Raw genomic sequence first — 17,328 nt, forward strand, 5'->3', positions numbered from 1 at the left:
CGAAGACACGCGCGACCGAGTTTTCCAGTTTCGATCAACCGTACACGTCAAATCTTTCCTTTTCTTCCTACATTCCTCTCCTTTTTCTTCCCTCCTCGCTTTTGCCCTCCTTTCCTTCCTCTTTTCTTCCTTTCGCCCTTCCATTCCGATTCATCGGCATTCGATGTATTTTTATACGCGGATAAAATTTATATCGATCACGAGATAAAAGCGCATCCATCCTATAGAATTCAGCTCTATTTCTTCCGAATTATAGACTCGCACGTGCGTGTAAGCGGCTACCATTGATAAATCGCGAGAATAATTATACGGAAGGTCGCAGCTATCGATAAATTACGAGAATAATTACACAGAGTACAAGAGTAGCAGGAAATAAGAAGAATAATTGCACGGAACGATGCAGAGCGGGTGTCTGCGGCGGTCAGGTCAGCCCGCGTAGAATTATTTGAACAGGACGGTAAATATATCCACGAGCCGGACGAGCGGATGCCTAATCCAAGTCGTGCTCTCGGAAGGGGGAGAGCTTCTGGCCGGTTCGTCAAACGAAGAAACGCGACTCTGCATTCTGCAGAGGCCGTTTACCGACAGCTTTCGGCCTCGAGCTTATTGTTAGTTAGAGACCCAGCCATGATAATTCATCGCCCACGTGGCCGATAGAAATAAACGATTCGCGCCAGAGAACAGCTTTTGCCTACATTAAATACCTGGACTGGTAATTGAAAGGTGTACCATCGGATAAAAGGATCCGTGGAACTAAGGAGTGGTGAAATGTTTTATCGCGAGCCTGTTTGGCGAGTGCGCTGAGGATCGTTTCTTCGATATTTTTATCGCGAGTATCGAAGAGATGCGTTCGTAGAGATTTGTAGAGATTTTAGAAAGTATCAGCGAGGAAAGGAGATTTTTGATAGTCGAATGTTGAAAAATAGCTAGCTACTTGGATCTACTATCTATCGTTAACTTTGCTAGACTCGAAGCTAAAAGATCCTACGCTTTGAAAAAATATTGTTTCATCTATCTCGGAACGTTGACTAAAGAAATACACGTCTATCGTGATATTTAATTCTCCTACGACAAACCGATACTCCAAACGATAATCGCACTCTGCAGAACCAACAGCCTGATGTAACGTAAGTATTGCGTCTGTGTAACAGGTATAAAATTCGAACGTTAGCCCACTAAAATCCTGGCTACGGAAACCCTGAAAATACGAAAGACCGACGACACCCTGCACGAAAGCCCATAGGAGACGAGAAATCGAGGAAAGTCTCGGGAAAAGAATGTTTAAAAACCACGTAGTAGTTCGAACAATGGCGGTGAAATGCGGCTGGTTTTCAGCTTGCGCGGTGGACAATGGGTCTATATCTCTCGCGATGGAAATAGTTATTAGACGAGGGCCCGCAAGTGATCTTGATTGTCAGATACCAAGACTCCCCCACTCTCTATTCGTGCATTATGCAAAGTACCTTCCGCTCGTATTATCCACGGTTTGTTCCCATCGTTGTTGATCGTGGCCGGAGAAAGCGTACGAAATCGCTACGTTCGCGAAATAACGTGGAACGGTACGTATATAGTAACGTAGGTGTGCATAGCGTTTTTCCTTCGGTGTAAACGCCGGTACCACTGTTGAACACGCGATTCTTATGCAAGCATCCTGCACATAATTTGTTTACAGTTAAACGAGATGCATTTAAATATGCCTCGTTGATTTAGATAGACCGGATCCTGCGGTTCTTTTCGAATAAGGAACATCGTCGACCTTGGATATGCCAGCGGAAGAACGTTTCGTATCGTGGCTGGCTGTAGCGGAGAAGTTCGCGATTTACGGGCTTCGTCTTTTCCTTCGACCGAAGAACAGAGAATGGCCAAGGTAAGGACATTTTTTCAGCGGTATTCCCAGAATAGTATGCCGGAGGTAGAAGATCTCTCGATTCGGTACACAGTTTCGGACGATTCGTAGAGAATTTTTCATTGACGGTGAATACGCAATTATGTGTATACTTGCAGCCAGCATATACACGTCCGAGATTAAAAGCATTGTACGTAGAAATAATATAGCAAGGTACAATACAACGGTATAAAAGACTGTAATAACGGTTGCGAATAGAATCGAAAGCTGATGAAACGTACTTAAACTATTCGCCAGTGGTCTGAGAACAAACGAGTTTTCGGCGAATAGAATCTGAATGAATATGTATAATTGATTTCTTTTCGCCGATACTTCGCAACGAAAGAAAGTCTGTTACAAATAAAACGAACCTCGCAGTTACTGTAACATACAACGAAACGCTCAACCTATACGTACAGCGATGTTACTCGACTGAAAAGAGCCGCAAATGAAACGTTACACTGACACGGAGATTCTAGTCCGACGTAATATCGGTCCTTAATCGATCGATATCGTTTGTGGTAACGAGTACGGAGGCAACCGTGCCAGATCCAGCCGCGTTTCTCGTATGCACGCGCGAGACTGTAAATGGCAACGGATACGTTGGTCCTCGAACGACCTATTAAAATAATTAATTTATGGAAAGAGACGAGAAAACGTGGGACGGGAAGAGCGTCGCGTCGCGTCGTACTGAATTGTACGCGTGGGCTGTACTCTCGAACGCGTGCACGCGTGAAAAACCGCGTTGACACGGTGACCCTCGATCGAATTCGCTCTCAAACAACGCCCCGTTATTTCTGGGTGTCTTTCTTAGCAATTAAGAATTTTTATTACAGAACGAAGACTTTTCTAAGGACCATTTCTGAGCACTTTTCTAAGGACAATTTCTGAGGACTTTTCTAAGGACCATTTCTGAGGAATTTTCTAGGGACCATTTCTGAGGAATTTTCTACGGACCATTTCTAAGGAATTTTCTAAAGGCCATTTCTGAAAACTTTTCTAAGGACCATACCATAAACCTAAAACAGTTATGGAATTAAGGATTTGCACGTTAAAGATAAATAGGCGCACCTAAAACTACTTAAGTTAAAAGATTTAAATTCATGGTGGGTCCTTAGGTTCATCGAGGGTCTAACTAATGGTCAGCGGACCCTTAGCGGCCAAATAACGGGGGACGTCGCACGGTTTATATCAAGCGACGTAGCACATTCGTTGGAAATGCGTTTGAGCCTTTGAAACGATTCTTTCTATATTCTATAGTAGGCGTTCCGGTAAACGATAAAACGGGATAAAAATGAATTTCTGTCTAAACATCGTGTGTACAATTCCTTTGTGACGTCAATCCACATCAGAGGCCAGATGCGTGCAGGTACTCACCAGGTACCCTCAATAACTTCAAAGACCCATCATAAACTTAAACTTTTAGTTTCCTAGCTCTGTAAGTGTTATTGGTTTATGGATGGTCCTTGGAACAGTCCTTAGGTTTATTATACGTTCATACAAATTACGGTCGAAAAGCGCGTATTTACCTGAAGGGAAAGCTGGCTTTCCCCATGAACAATGTCGCCTACGAGCCACGTTGGTAGAAGGCTTCCTGCTCCTATCTTTATTTATTAACAGTCGAGTAAACTGTGCTTATAAGCTTGTGTTATTTAATAAAGTTCGATAGAAAAGAAACATAAAGTCGAGTTACGGCTCAACCTTCTTGTCTTTAAAACCTAAGCCTTAATCGTCGAAATCGCGATATTTTCTAGGTCCAATTCCACGGTAATTTATCGAATCCATTTATTTTTCAAATAGTTCTCTCACTCGACTAGATATTTTTTTATTATTTAATTTATTAGAAAACTATCGTAACGCTTGATATCTTTTTTACATTTTCTTCGTCGCCATCTGTCTCTTCTTAAATTCGAAACAAGTGATGGTTTTTCGTTATTCTTCTTCGTAGTAGAAGATGGGATTCGAGACAATGGCGTACGATATGGCTAACGCGTTATATTTGGCAAGAGGAGTTTCATCGTGTAGCACGATTATTTATGCCATAGACCGTTTGCCAAACTCGCTGGTCGCGATTCATTCTGAACGTTCGGATTGAAAGTTTGCGACCTCCCTGACACATGGGGTAGAGAAACGCACGGCGACACGGAACACGGCAGACCTGGGAATCGTTCAGATTGCAAACGTTGGAAATATTTGCGAATATTTCGCTTCGCATTTTATCACGCGAGAATTTAAAAAGCGTTTCAGTGACGATTAATCTACGAATATCTTCGAATATCTTCAAATCCTATACTAAATTGCCTCTCGACTTATCAAAAATCCAATAGAACTGTCGATCGCTGTTCGAACGATTCAACTGAAGCAACTTGGAATAAATCGCGTAATAACTGATTCTCGCACGATCGGAGAACAAGTCGCGAACCATTACGAAATTGAAATCATACAATTGCTTCCACGAAACGCAAAGTCACGAGGGTATAACGTTAACATAAATCACACGTGAAAAACTGATTACGTATTCCGATCAGCAATTAGTATCAAGACATCGCGTCGCGTGCGGATTAAAAGATTCATCGTGCGTAAAAGGGTTTATCTGTCTGTCGAGGAAACGCTCGCACAGTGACTAAAAGAAGGGAAGAGCCCGTTTCTTTAGCAGGCGCGCACTGTCGCGTCGTATCGTAAATATTCCCGTCTGGCGTAAACATTAAACAAGTATCGTTTATAAGCGGCGTGGCCGGCCGAGGCAAAGAAAGAAGGAAAGAAGGAAAGAAAGTTCCACTTTTACCGCGAGCTCCTTTTACTCCGGCTCCGCGAGCCTTCGAGTCGTTCCTAAGTTTCCTCAGCGTGCCGTGATTCAATTTGATTTTCGCGCTCTTTTTCTGACGACCCGACCGTTTTATTCTCTCGATACGTACAAAGGAATTAGTTTAATCGTGAAAGAGAAACGCGCCCAGAGTGAAAGACGCAAAAATTAAATAAATTATCGTATATCGCGCTGGAAATAAAATGCGTTGGACCGTTTCGAGTATGGAGAATTTTGGAAATGTCAATCTGAGAGAAGATTACGAGATCGTATTGCGAATAAAAAGTGTATTCTAAATACTGGAAACGACGATGAAGGATATGTTAAAGAAAAAATATTGGAAAATTGCGTTATTTAAAAAATAGAAGTAGAAAAATGTGGGAGATATCAAACACAACGTGTATAGAAAATTATCTAGATAATACCGATACGAAAAGGAGGATCTTTCCGTAATGCTGTAACGATGCTATAGAAAGTGTGTCGTGTTCTTTAAAGAATCGCCGAAATAATAGAAAAAAGCGGGAAAAAAAAAAGAGATAAAACTGTACAAGGACTTGTAAGAGGAGGCGATTTAATTGATTTACGTAATAGAATTGGTCCGCCGTCGAAAGCAATGGAGCCTCGCGTCGTTGAAAGTGGAAAGTAATTTCCTTACGTACTTTTTACCTTACGTATTTTTTCCTATTTCGTCTTATTTCTGTTCCACTTGCTCACCACTGTGAATGATATACGCTCTTCAAATAAATTATCATGAAAGCCATTCTTTCGCACGCGTGAAACTAATTTTTTTAAGACAAACGTCAAGTTACAAGCGTTAAAGAAACAAATAATTAGCATTAACAAAATTATTGACACATACTCGAGACTATCCCGATAATAATTCCTTTACGAGAGAAAATATTAATATTTCAATTACGCGACTATGTTCCGAATTTCTGGAGCACCTTGTATACGTTGTTTTCAACGTTCGCCTAAGGCGTAAACGATCACTCTAAAAAGTAGAATAATTAAAGGTAAAGAATGGTTGACTGAAGGCAAGGTATGTTTCGTTGTATTCGACGACCTCAAACCGGCGTCAAAATAAACGATATAATCTGCAAATAACTTCGCTTTCATGAGGATTACGTAATGGTCATCCTTATGCCCTACTTGCGATACGTTGCAACAGACCCCAGAGTTTATGTAATAAATGGCGAAAAAACATCGACCGTATTAAATATTCTACGTTCACGACCGTCTAACCGCATTCTTATTTCAAACGAATTGGCGGGAATTTTAAATTGTCAAATATTCGGTATTGTCAAATCGGTAAGTAAAATTTTCAGAAATGTAGGAAAACGTTTTCATTTTTCTCTATGCTTTGCAATTGCCTAATGGCATCGAAAGACACGAAAAAACATTGTACATCCGGTTTTAATGTTTCGTTTCCGTGTTCGTTCCAACGAAAAGCACCAGCCGTTATATTAAGCCGTTCCAGAGGACGTTATCGCTGACGATTACACCAGCTTATCTACCCTTTTCACAGAGCAGCACATCCTACTATGTAAACTTAGCCTAACGAATAACCTCCATAGAGATCATAAAATTATTCGTGCCCGCGGGTCACGTGCGTTTCAATCTTTTATGAAATAGATCATTCTACCGTAATTATCTATTATGCACGTTCCTAGCTACGGAATAATCTAGATATTAGAAATTATATGAAAATATCGTACTTAAGAACGTAATCTTGCTTAGTCTAAAACAAAATATATTTTTATTGTTATCGGATATTTACAATCTGTTTCTCGTTAATAGAGCGAGTAGAACTAGTAAATAAAATAAAATATTAAATACATTAATTAATGAATCTAATCCTACAGAATGGCTATTTTTACGTATGAAAACACGTATCCAAAGTTGGGAAGTAAAAAATAAGAAAATTGTGCTAAAAATTGTATTCAGGCAATTCGGTTCGAGCCAGATGACCCTGTCGCTCGTCTACCGCTACTCAACTACAACGGGTTAAAAGCGGATAAATCGACAAGACGGAAGGCATTACCGTAGTCGGTGAAACGTGGGCGTGTAGTAGACACGGGTTAACTGACAAATCGATAACTTCTTCAAACATCAGAACTAAACGGGTGAAGGACCTTTCTCTGACAATAGGCGAAACGTAAAAAGATCCTCGATTGTTGCATAGTTATATAGGATATAAGGACCGCAAGAGTGTTAGTACTTATAGAATTACCATTTTTATTAAAATAAAATTTGATACAATAATCGATCGAAACGAAGCAATAATAAAACTGTTCTAAGTCGTCACGGCATAGAATGCAGCAATTTTGTCGATAAAATTCTTTAACATTTTATCGTAATAAAAAATTCCATTTTTTATAACATGTACGAAGACTTTCGTAGACAGCTGTACATTGTTCGTCTTATCTCAATATCACGAATATGCGATTCGACATATTATAGATATTTGCAATTGAATATAAAATAATCAGATAATTCGGAAGTTGATGAATTAGGCTTAGAATGTAATAATGATCGCGATACTACAACGTTTGGTATGTCGCGTATATAGTCAAGAATAAAAGAGAAAAAGACATTCGGTATACTTTACTCAAAAAGTGAAAATCTGCGAAATCATGGTTTTGCCATAAAGCAGATTCGCTACGTTATTACATTGGCGATAAAAAAGATCAGACTCCTGGTCGACAGCATAACCGCGATATTATTTCTGACAGAGCGTATTGTAATCCGGGGAACACGCACGAAATGGAAAAAAAAGGTCTAGATCCCGGCCAACTACGTATGCTTAAGAGCGGGAATGACATCTGCTCGTACAGCTTCCGAGAGGACTGCGCAACGCTCGTAAACGATTTCCAAATAAAATACTCGGGGAATCAAGCAATTAGTTAGATGTTTGCTATTTCTGTTTCGTCGCCAAACTTCCATTTCAAATTTCTAGCTTTGTCCACCTCGCTAATTTTTCTTTTTTGCAATCTTTTCAAAATAACCAATTTGCAATTTTTCATAGAAAACTTATTTGAGTATAATGATTTTTTGTCTACTGTATATGTATAGAAGCTGAATTTTCAAATACCTGCCATTTTGTTTCTTTTGATAGAAATTCTGTACGCGTTAGTCGTCGATTTTAATATCAGGTCTAATGTTAAGATTAGAGATTACTTTTTTATGATTGTAATATTAATTATTCGCAAAAGGGTTTCATATAGATACTCAAGAATATTTATTCTTTTCTGATAGTCGTTCGTTTCGAAAAAAAAGTTTATGCGTGTTTAGATCGTTATCACGGACATCGCTCAATCCTACTTAAATCAAAATAATTCCTTTGACCGTTGTTTATATATTCCATATATCTTATTGCTTATTCTATTCGCGAACAAATAAAGTCTATCCTTAAAGGGTGCGACGACGCCACTGATTTTACGAATCGATCGTTCCATTCAACCAAGTGGTGAATTCCTCCAACAAGATCCGATAGCCAGTTAAAATGCAAACAAAAGAGAAGAGAACGAGAACCGGACGGATTCGTATCAAATATATTCCGAGTGCATCCCCTTGAACAGCGCGGTAACGAAATCGATAACCTATACAAGAAGGGCACTGCCTCTTTCCTTACCTCGACCACGGAAATGTTTGATCCTCGTCCAAAGATGAGAGGAGGTGCCGTTGTCCCTGTTGACGTTTCTTCGATCTCGATACGTAGCACATTTATTTCGATTTATTTACGAATCGACGAGGCCGGTTAACGTCGAGCCGTGCCGGTTTGATCTCTCGTTTCGCGAATTGCACTGTCGACGAACGTTCAACTCTGAACAAACCGAACAATTGTACAATAGAATCGTAATAAGAGAAAATGCAGCGTGTGTACGTTTCTTTTGTTTCTTTCGTTCGTTGAAAATTATTGTATGTGCGATTCGCGAAGTAACTTAGCGAAACGATTTACAGCTTCTGCTGGTTCATACTGGCCTACTAGTTCTACTATACGCGACCAACGCACCACTTTGAGAGCACCTCCGCGGATCGACTGCCAGCTATATTCATACGAGCCACCGTCACTTTACCCGTGGAACAGGAAAGCGATCGACACTCCAGCAACAGCCAGCGACAACTAGCGACGATCAGCAACGACCCCTTCGCGCACCCTTCATCGACTGGTAACCTCACGGTTAGGACACGGCGGAACGGTGGAACGAGCGGCGAATAGGTGGTTGAAACTTTAAAATATTCGCGCGCCTTATCGCGGAACGGCGGAACGGCGGAACAGGTGGAACGGCGGAACAGGTGGAAATGCAAAACACGAATTAACATACGCGTTTGAAATCGATTATAATAGGAAACTAATCATACTATTTAACCGCGCTAGTAGACTTATGTATACACGAGAATTAAAAATATTCAAGAGATTATTCCATGTTCAATTTGTACACCTATTTATAAATATAAATACTTTTATTTTGCGAAAGTTTATTTCATGTACAGTCTTTCATGGCTGGAGTTAGCGTCATTAAAGCGTTCTCCATATTTTTCCGTTCTGTTTCGGTTTTAAGAGTATTCCATACTTTTTCCAGCTTTTGTTGTTGATATCTCTAAAAAACAAGTTTCAATTCGTCTACTCAATTTTGGAGCATGTATTTTGTAATTCTGATTCTGTATAATTTAACAATTTTACTTACTTTGATAAAGAGGAAACAATGTTTCAATGTTGCACCCACGTAAAGTATTTTTATTGATACTAAACGTCCTGCTATGTCATTTATGATTGGGATAGCCTTCAGTAAAAATTTGTGCGGGCCATGTCTAGTTTTCACTAATGCAATTTTTGTATGTATATTGCAATACTTTGCTAGAAAGAAAATTTTATAAAATCGTTTATCGTACATCTATTCCAAATTCGATCTGCTTTCAACTTCTATCAGTTTAAGTACAAAGATTTTATATTACCACTAAAACCAGCTTTTATCGCTGCAACTCCAAAATCACCGTACAACTGTTGTACTTTTTGTTGAATAGCATTATGCAAAATCGTAGTTTTTAATTGTAGAGGCTTGTTAGATTTATCACCAACAGTTATTTCAAATATTATGTATCTACGAATATATGTAGAATTAATTACACAAATTGCACATTAATAGTGTGTAATAGTATGTAATAAAAATATATAATGTAATAAAAGTATAGTAATATAGTATGTAAAAAAATATATAATGAATAAATAGACATAATAATAGTTTATAATAAAAAAACATAGAAATTCTATTGCTGAATTATCAAAATAAATAAACAAATGTAGAATATTTTATTACCTGTTTTTAAAGCGAACCATGGTTTTAGGTTATATGCAATACGCTAAAGTATCAATTGCTCCAGAAAACAACACTTAGCAAGAGATTCCGTAGTAGAAATATGAACAATTAGTAAATTTACGCCATTTAACAACAAAATACTGATAAATTGCACGTCTTCACAAAATTATAACATCCGAAATATTACCACGTGCGCTGCAGTTGACTACTCAATAGATAAGGTAATGCTAGGTCACTGTCAAACACAGTTGCACACGTGCGTTCAATGTGTGCCATATTTCTAATCATTTTTTCTAATAATGTAATCTTTCATTCCTTATTTCGAATTCATTGTTGTCTTTTCAATGAATAACATTTTCTCCTCTAATTAATTATCGGAGACTTTAATGGAACTCTGCATGAAATGTTTGAAAAAAATAGACTATGGTACGAGGTAGTGCAATTAAACAAGATAATACACGTAGAATTTTTTATGCACACATGTTTCCATATACGAGTTTATGCGTACTATGTCATCGTATTTACGTAATATTATTGTACTCCGTTTACAACATTATTTTTTTAGATCTAACTTTTTGATACAGTATATACATTTTGCCTTATATTTTTGCAATTTAATTCTATATTGCTTATTTAATGAAAAATAACTTCTTTGATAAATCGCTTTTCGTTCTTCGTATTTAATCTAGAATAAACTAGAAGAGAGAAGCATATAATAATAAGTTATTATTTATATTGCTACTGCTTCACTATTTCTTATTATTGCAGGAGTTATCTCAGGGTCATGTAAGATTAAAAAATAAGCCTGTGATTACGCTAAAGCTTCACTGATAATGGTTATGTACTCTTATTTGCAACTCATAATGATTCTAGCTGAAGTAGAGCATTCAGTTGGATTCTCTTAGTGAAAGGTACAAAATTTACGTGCTGGTTCCAAGGAATATAGACATGGATTACTATGTGGGTGTTGATGTAGGAACAGGAAGTGCTCGAGCTGCTCTAGTGTCTTCTACAGGAAAGATACTGAAAATGACGACATGCCCACTTGAAATTTTCCACCCTGCTCCTAATTTTTATGAACAGTCATCTGATAATATTTGGAGTGCAGTCTGCCATGTAGTAAAGGTACTAACTTCAGCAGAACTAATCTATATTGTTTATAATAAATTCAAATACCTATACATCATTTATTTATTATTTTTTGTAGTCAGTTGTAGCTGATATCTCTGCAGAATATGTACGGGGTATTGGCTTTGCTGCTACTTGTTCATTGGTAGCAATTGACAAAACAGGATCACCAGTCACAGTTAGTCCAACAGGTAAATTCGCAAATGAATTGCAATTCTCCTTTCAACTGCATGAAATGTTTGTTTGCTAATGGAATCTTTATTACAGGTGAAGATAAACAGAATGTTATATTATGGATGGACCATAGAGCACAGAAAGAAGCTGATTTTATAAATGAACAAAATCATGAGATGCTTCAGTATGTAGGTGGGAAAGTATCGTTAGAGATGCAAACACCCAAAATGTTATGGCTCAAAAATAATCTACCTTCATCTTGGAACCGCGCAGCACTGCTATTTGATCTGCCTGATTTCTTAACCTGGAAGGCTACAGGTTCTGAATCAAGGTAGCAATATTATTGCATGCTAGTACAAACACACGAATATTCTATTTACAACTTTCTAATCCGATTTTAGATCTCTATGCTCTTTAGTATGCAAGTGGAACTACAGCGCTGGTCCTGATGGTAACAATAAATGGGTTGAAGAATTCTTTGAACAAATTCACTTAAAAGATCTTAAGAAAGATAATTGGAGGAAAATAGGTATCATTAATGGTTCTACATAATAATTGAAATTATCTCTATATAGGTAAACTCAAATCGATTATGTTGAACGAAAATTATTTCGTTTGAATCATATAGTTTTTTAGTTAACAAGTTAACAAATCTCTTTTATGTTCAGACAGATAATATGAAAGTATTACTTTATTTTAACAAAGAGAAATATTAATACGAAGGTAATGATGTGAGGACTCCAGGCCATCGGGTTGACCAAGGATTGTCGACAAAGGCTGCTTCTGAATTGGGACTCCTAAAACGAACAGCTGTGGGAACATCCCTTATTGATGCACATGCTGGAGGGCTCGGTATGATAGGCTGTCATGTACCCGGTGTATCCCCTAAATTACAAAGTAGATTAGGTATGCCTAAATTTTCCCACTATATATTACTTTTATTCGTTGCTTGTACGTTCCAATTTTTTTAGTTAATCCCTTTGATTTGCAGCATTAATTTGTGGCACATCAACTTGCCATATGATAGTTAATGAGAAGAAACTTTTTGTTAGTGGCGTCTGGGGGCCATATTTCAGTGCCATGGTTCCAGGAATGTGGTTGAGTGAAGGAGGGCAAAGTGCAACTGGAAAATTGCTCGACCATATAATTGATACCCATCCCGCAACGCCAGGGATTTTGAAAAGCTTAGGTGGCAATAAGTAAGTTAAAATAAATTCGATATATTCGTAAACTCTGTTATTGTTTGTTATGTAATTTTTTAGACACATACAGGAATATTTGTCTGAATTATTGCAAACGATAGCTGATCAAAAGAATTTGGAAAATGTTTCATACTTAACAAAAGATATTCATATATGGCCTGACTTTCACGGGAATCGATCCCCTTTAGCTGATCCGGCTCTGAAAGGGATGGTAATGACATTAAATATCCTATTACCAATGCAATACCTGTATAATTTTCGAGATAAATGTTTTAAATGAATATCACACAGATTTCAGGACTCAATCTATCCGTTGATCATGAAAACTTGGCACTATTATACTTGGCAACGATACAAGCTTTAACGGTACGTATATATGTATGTTACTTCATCTGCCTATACTTTTTTTTTATGTAGAAAATTAAATATTCAATATTTTTTAACAGTATGGTACGAAGTATATTTTGGAAACGTTAGAAGCTGCCGGCCACAAAATAGAGACTTTATTAGTTTGCGGTGGTCTAAGCCAAAATCCACTATTTATCCAAATACAGGCGGATGTATTAGGTTTACCTGTACTGTGTCCTATAGAAAAGGAATCAGTACTGATAGGAGCTGCGATTCTTGGATCTTATGCAGCTGGGAGTTTCAATACAGTATATGATGCTACACAAACAATGGGAGGATCTGCAAACATTGTTAAACCTAAAAACGAATGCTACAAGTAAGCAAATCAGATTAAAGAGTTACTTCAATCTTTTAAAGTTATAATACATATCATTCTTCCTTCTTTTTAAGGTATCATCTTCAAAAATATCGAGTATTTCGGAGAATGGTACAAGATCAAAAAGATTACAGAGATATTATGAGCAAAGAATTTTTATAACTATACCATTACAAGCGCTGTATCTGTAATTATTAACTCTATATTAACAGACGTAAATAAATAAAAAAATATATTGAACAATTATAGAGCAATCTCATAGAATCTCGTAAATAATAAATAATGCGGAGCAGTGCGCTACTTCTTACACATTTTTTATCTAATTAAATATATTTTGTGTACACGATTATTGAAACATATTTTAGTTACCTACTTTACTTTTTATCCTTGTTTGTTATAAATAAAGATATACATAAAAATATTCGCAGAACTTTCTTTTGCCCTAAACATAGTATAGACATGATATATGAAATAATATTGCTTTATTTGGTACTTAAATGTAGTTTTGAACTTACACAGTGTATTACAATTTGGTACAAAACACCTACAACTATAACAATATTGCTAGATGATTAATCGTTATAAAAATATTGATTTTTTTTTAAGGCTTTTAACGAAAAAATTTTGTTTTCTAATATCGCCATGTAGGATTGTAAAATGGTACTATGAACCACGTAGGAATAAAGATCTTAATCATACATATAGTACATAGTGCGTTAAATTCTATCAACTTATAAAATAATATTCTTATCTTCTCAACTTCTAATATATCATTTTCCTTCGCACGAAGTAACGTCAGTATCACATTGTTCGTGAAAAACTTGTCAAAAATCTATTTTTTTTTTTTAATGATATAATTTGAAAAACGAATAAAACTAACAATTCCATATCACAAAGTCGATTTTATCACAAATTGATACATAATTGCTAAACTCTGTGTCGCTGAATCAATGATATCTGCTAAAGTTATGAAAATCGATCATAATTCGAACAAAATATAAACGTACTCTTAACTTACATTAAGATAAAGATGATTATATTAATCAGAATAATACTGGTGTAAAACTTTGGATAAAACTCTAGTTTTTCATTAAGTGTTACAACTGTTATATAGCATAATATAAATCGACAATTGTTCGCGGATTTGTAACTCTATTTCTAACTTAAATATGGTACTAATTGCACCTGTATATGAAATATTTCATTTTCAAGTTAATTACATTTTTTATGAAGTGGTTTGAGTGGGGGTAACATTACCAGTGTTTTAATCGTGTTAAAATTTACATATTGGTGTATACATATATTGATGATCAAATAAACAAAAAAATCACTCTCAATCAATCTTATCAAATTGTTTTGAGTATTTGAAACCACTATAATAATTGAAAATTTCAACGAAATGTTTTAATTTTGTTTTCATTTATTAGTAGTTTTGATATTATAGTAATATCAATATCACCATCAGTCTTTCAATAACTATTTCGTTGATCTAAATTCATAGAAAAATTGGAGATACAAAGGGAAAAGTATGTTTCAAGTGTGCATTAACAGATTCAAGATTATCTCTTATAATGTTTTAACTCTAACTAATCAACGATTATCATATATATTCAAGCTTAAAAATTATTAATGTTTTGATATTTGGAAGACACACAGTGCGTGTTTCGGTGAAACGTTAGGTCGTGAAATTCTCTTCTACGAAGGTATTTGTTATAATATATATGTATATTCTTTTTTAATTCTAGCAAGGCCATTTGTGCAATTTGCGCATTTAGAAGGATGCAAGGCGTTGATTCGATTGATTACGATGTTCTAAGTCGTTTTGGAGTGTTATTTTACGAAATCATACCGTTAAAAAGGAAATTATTCACTAGCATATGACATTGTTTTTTATAGAAAAATACGCTAAAAGTTAACGGGAATACTGTAACGAGTCAGTTTACACAAAACGATAATATTCTGCAATATGATTAAGCATATATTGAAATGCGGTAGAAGGAGACGTACCAAATCTTTGCCTCCATAAATGCTTCGCTATTATACGCTGTCCTAGAGTATGTGTTGTTTCTTGAATTTCTTCACAAATCTCGATGCCACATTGCCAAATCGTTTCTTAACATTTCATTCAATATGTTACTAATGAAATACTTAATAATACAAAAAAAAAAAAAAAAAAAAAAAAAAGAAGAGAGAAATAACATATACATACCTAAATTATTAAAAAGTTTATTTTTCCCTGGTGGGTCAAACTTTTGGAGATGTTCTACACTAATTACCTTATACTGTTCTAATTCTTGCAATGATTCAAAATTGCAACAACGAGCTCGATTATTCGCTACAATATAGCTGCCAGGAGCACTGTGCTTAGCAATTTCTTTTAAAGCTTCATTAACAATTTTGCATTTGTCAACATCACCTTGTGATTTGTCTACTTTTACTGGCTAGAATGAAATATAATATTACAAAGAAAAAAGGAATTCAATTATACAATGTCAATCTCTTAGAAATTCAGATAAGAGCAGTACCTCTGGAAATGCTTCAATCATGTGAAGCCACATTCTAGTTGGTATTGTATTTATTTCTGCTATGCACAATATGGTATGAGAATTATTGTTGCGTTTCTTAGCAATAGTTATATCAGAAGGACTCTCAGTCATGTAACCATTAGGAAATTCATCCACAACTAATATTGCACTTTGACCTCCTAGAACCCAATCCTCTGGATGACTTGCTACATAATTTTCAGAAACCTCATCACATCTTTCATATACTTTCTTAACTACGTGTTTCTTTATTTCTGAAAATAAACTATATATAAAACTTTGTGCTCTCCATACAGTTTCAATAAGACCTACCTAGATAATTGGCAGTAAGTTCACTAGGTATCATTTGACACCATCCTAATATCAGTTGAAGGCACATTTTCAGGTCACATTTGACTCCAACAAAAAAAGAATTTTCTCTAATAGACTGTTTCCTTGTACAATTGGGACACGACCAACTATATTTATCTACAATTCTTGCTTGATTCCAAGCTAAACTCCTGCCTTTACAATCAGGATGTGGACAGGTAGAAACAGTCCTAATTAAACTCATTTCTTTTAACCATCCGCATAATTCTCCTTCGTGTCCCTGTTGCAACATTGGTCTAACCACAACGTCAAAATATCCTCCTTGATCTCCAAATCTCTCCAAACATTGTCTGAAAATAAATATTACACTAACGATAAAGAAACTAAATCTCGCAATTTTATCTCAAAAGTTTTAAAAAGCTAGATATTATTAGAATGAAATTATATAAACAACTATATAACATTGTAAAAAAATAAAACGGTTCACGTTTGAGCCCACGTGAATGAATAAATTCGTGGCACCTATTGTGAACAGTAAGTGGAGAAGAAAAATCAATACTTTTCTAGGTTAAATGTAATATTACTTAAATGTAATAATACTCTCGAAATTAGAAAATAACATTGATGAAATGTTTTAATCACTCGGTCAATAAGGATCTTTTAGTCAATGGGAAATACAGCACGATATTCCAAAGAGGGAAAGATAAAAAGTGCAATATTGTTTCGAGTAGCAGAAGCAACAAGTATAATTAACTGAAGTTCATCAGAACGTAAGGCAACAATTACCTCGCTTTGACTCTTACGTTCTTCATTTTCGATGCAAAAGTCACCTCTATATCGACACTCCACCACTTCTAAGGAATAAACAAAAACCTATAACATTTTTAAATCAACTAAAAAGTAAACAAAAATAAGGAAATCAACGAGGAACGAGGAGAGACTGCGAAGCAACCTCGATGTTATACATCCATCGTGTAACGACTTGAACATTTTGGGCATGGAATGTAGTACAGACAAGGTACGGAATAGACCTATCACCTAATGTAGTTTTCTGTTTTACGCCTAGGGGGCACTGAAGTCTTATTACCATATCAGTGTCATTCCCAACATTATCGTTTCACGATAGAATAAAACCACAGACAAGTTACAGCTACCCTATTCTTAGTCAATGATAAGATCATAAGATAGAATACAAACCACACTAAGCTTTGAACTACCTTTAGAAATGAATGATTGATTTGG

At 36.0% G+C, this 17,328-nt stretch overlaps 4 protein-coding genes and 1 long non-coding RNA gene across 7 annotated transcripts in view; 2 read left to right on the forward strand and 3 right to left on the reverse strand.

Moving 5' to 3' along the window:
- The window catches only part of LOC126871556 (uncharacterized), a 34,263-nt gene extending 25,608 nt beyond the window's left edge, over positions 1-8,655 (reverse strand). The window contains exon 1 of the mRNA XM_050630482.1: positions 8,320-8,655. The gene's annotated coding sequence lies outside the window, so the exon portion shown is untranslated. The remainder of the gene's footprint in view (positions 1-8,319) is intronic.
- LOC126871587 (uncharacterized) lies at positions 491-8,795 on the forward strand. The gene is made up of 3 exons (XR_007691688.1): positions 491-1,559; positions 1,673-1,867; positions 8,649-8,795. It is a non-coding gene; the product is annotated as an uncharacterized LOC126871587 (long non-coding RNA).
- A 338-nt stretch (positions 8,796-9,133) lies between these two features.
- Positions 9,134-10,238, reverse strand: LOC126871581 (ribonuclease P/MRP protein subunit POP5). The gene is made up of 4 exons (XM_050630548.1): positions 10,007-10,238; positions 9,645-9,790; positions 9,377-9,546; positions 9,134-9,289 (listed from the first exon to the last, which is right to left on the reverse strand). Exons 1-4 carry the CDS (start codon positions 10,024-10,026, stop codon positions 9,173-9,175), a joined length of 453 nt encoding a protein of 150 aa, XP_050486505.1. The 5' UTR covers positions 10,027-10,238; the 3' UTR covers positions 9,134-9,172.
- A 265-nt stretch (positions 10,239-10,503) lies between these two features.
- Positions 10,504-17,094, reverse strand: LOC126871570 (uncharacterized). Of its 2 annotated transcripts, XM_050630511.1 has the most exons (6): positions 16,873-17,094; positions 16,090-16,436; positions 15,760-16,031; positions 15,444-15,675; positions 15,242-15,346; positions 10,504-10,701 (listed from the first exon to the last, which is right to left on the reverse strand). In XM_050630511.1, the coding sequence occupies exons 1-6, from the start codon at positions 16,896-16,898 to the stop codon at positions 10,640-10,642; spliced, it is 1,044 nt and encodes a 347-aa protein (XP_050486468.1). In that variant the 5' UTR covers positions 16,899-17,094; the 3' UTR covers positions 10,504-10,639. The 2 variants fall into 2 exon arrangements, with proteins under 2 accessions (XP_050486468.1, XP_050486467.1); XM_050630510.1 differs by lacking the exon at positions 10,504-10,701 and having other exon boundaries at positions 13,700-15,346; positions 16,873-17,093.
- LOC126871563 (FGGY carbohydrate kinase domain-containing protein) lies at positions 10,645-13,655 on the forward strand. 2 transcript variants are annotated; one of them, XM_050630500.1, is made up of 11 exons: positions 10,645-10,792; positions 10,880-11,131; positions 11,214-11,325; positions 11,402-11,639; positions 11,710-11,837; positions 12,032-12,214; positions 12,300-12,507; positions 12,571-12,721; positions 12,802-12,876; positions 12,957-13,234; positions 13,309-13,655. In XM_050630500.1, exons 2-11 carry the CDS (start codon positions 10,955-10,957, stop codon positions 13,394-13,396), a joined length of 1,638 nt encoding a protein of 545 aa, XP_050486457.1. In that variant the 5' UTR covers positions 10,645-10,792; positions 10,880-10,954; the 3' UTR covers positions 13,397-13,655. The 2 variants fall into 2 exon arrangements, with proteins under 2 accessions (XP_050486457.1, XP_050486456.1); XM_050630499.1 differs by having other exon boundaries at positions 10,753-11,131.
- Positions 17,095-17,328: the final 234 nt, after the last annotated feature.

Source organism: Bombus huntii, chromosome 12 (assembly GCF_024542735.1).
Source record: "Bombus huntii isolate Logan2020A chromosome 12, iyBomHunt1.1, whole genome shotgun sequence".
NCBI classification, from domain to species: domain Eukaryota; kingdom Metazoa; phylum Arthropoda; class Insecta; order Hymenoptera; family Apidae; genus Bombus; species Bombus huntii.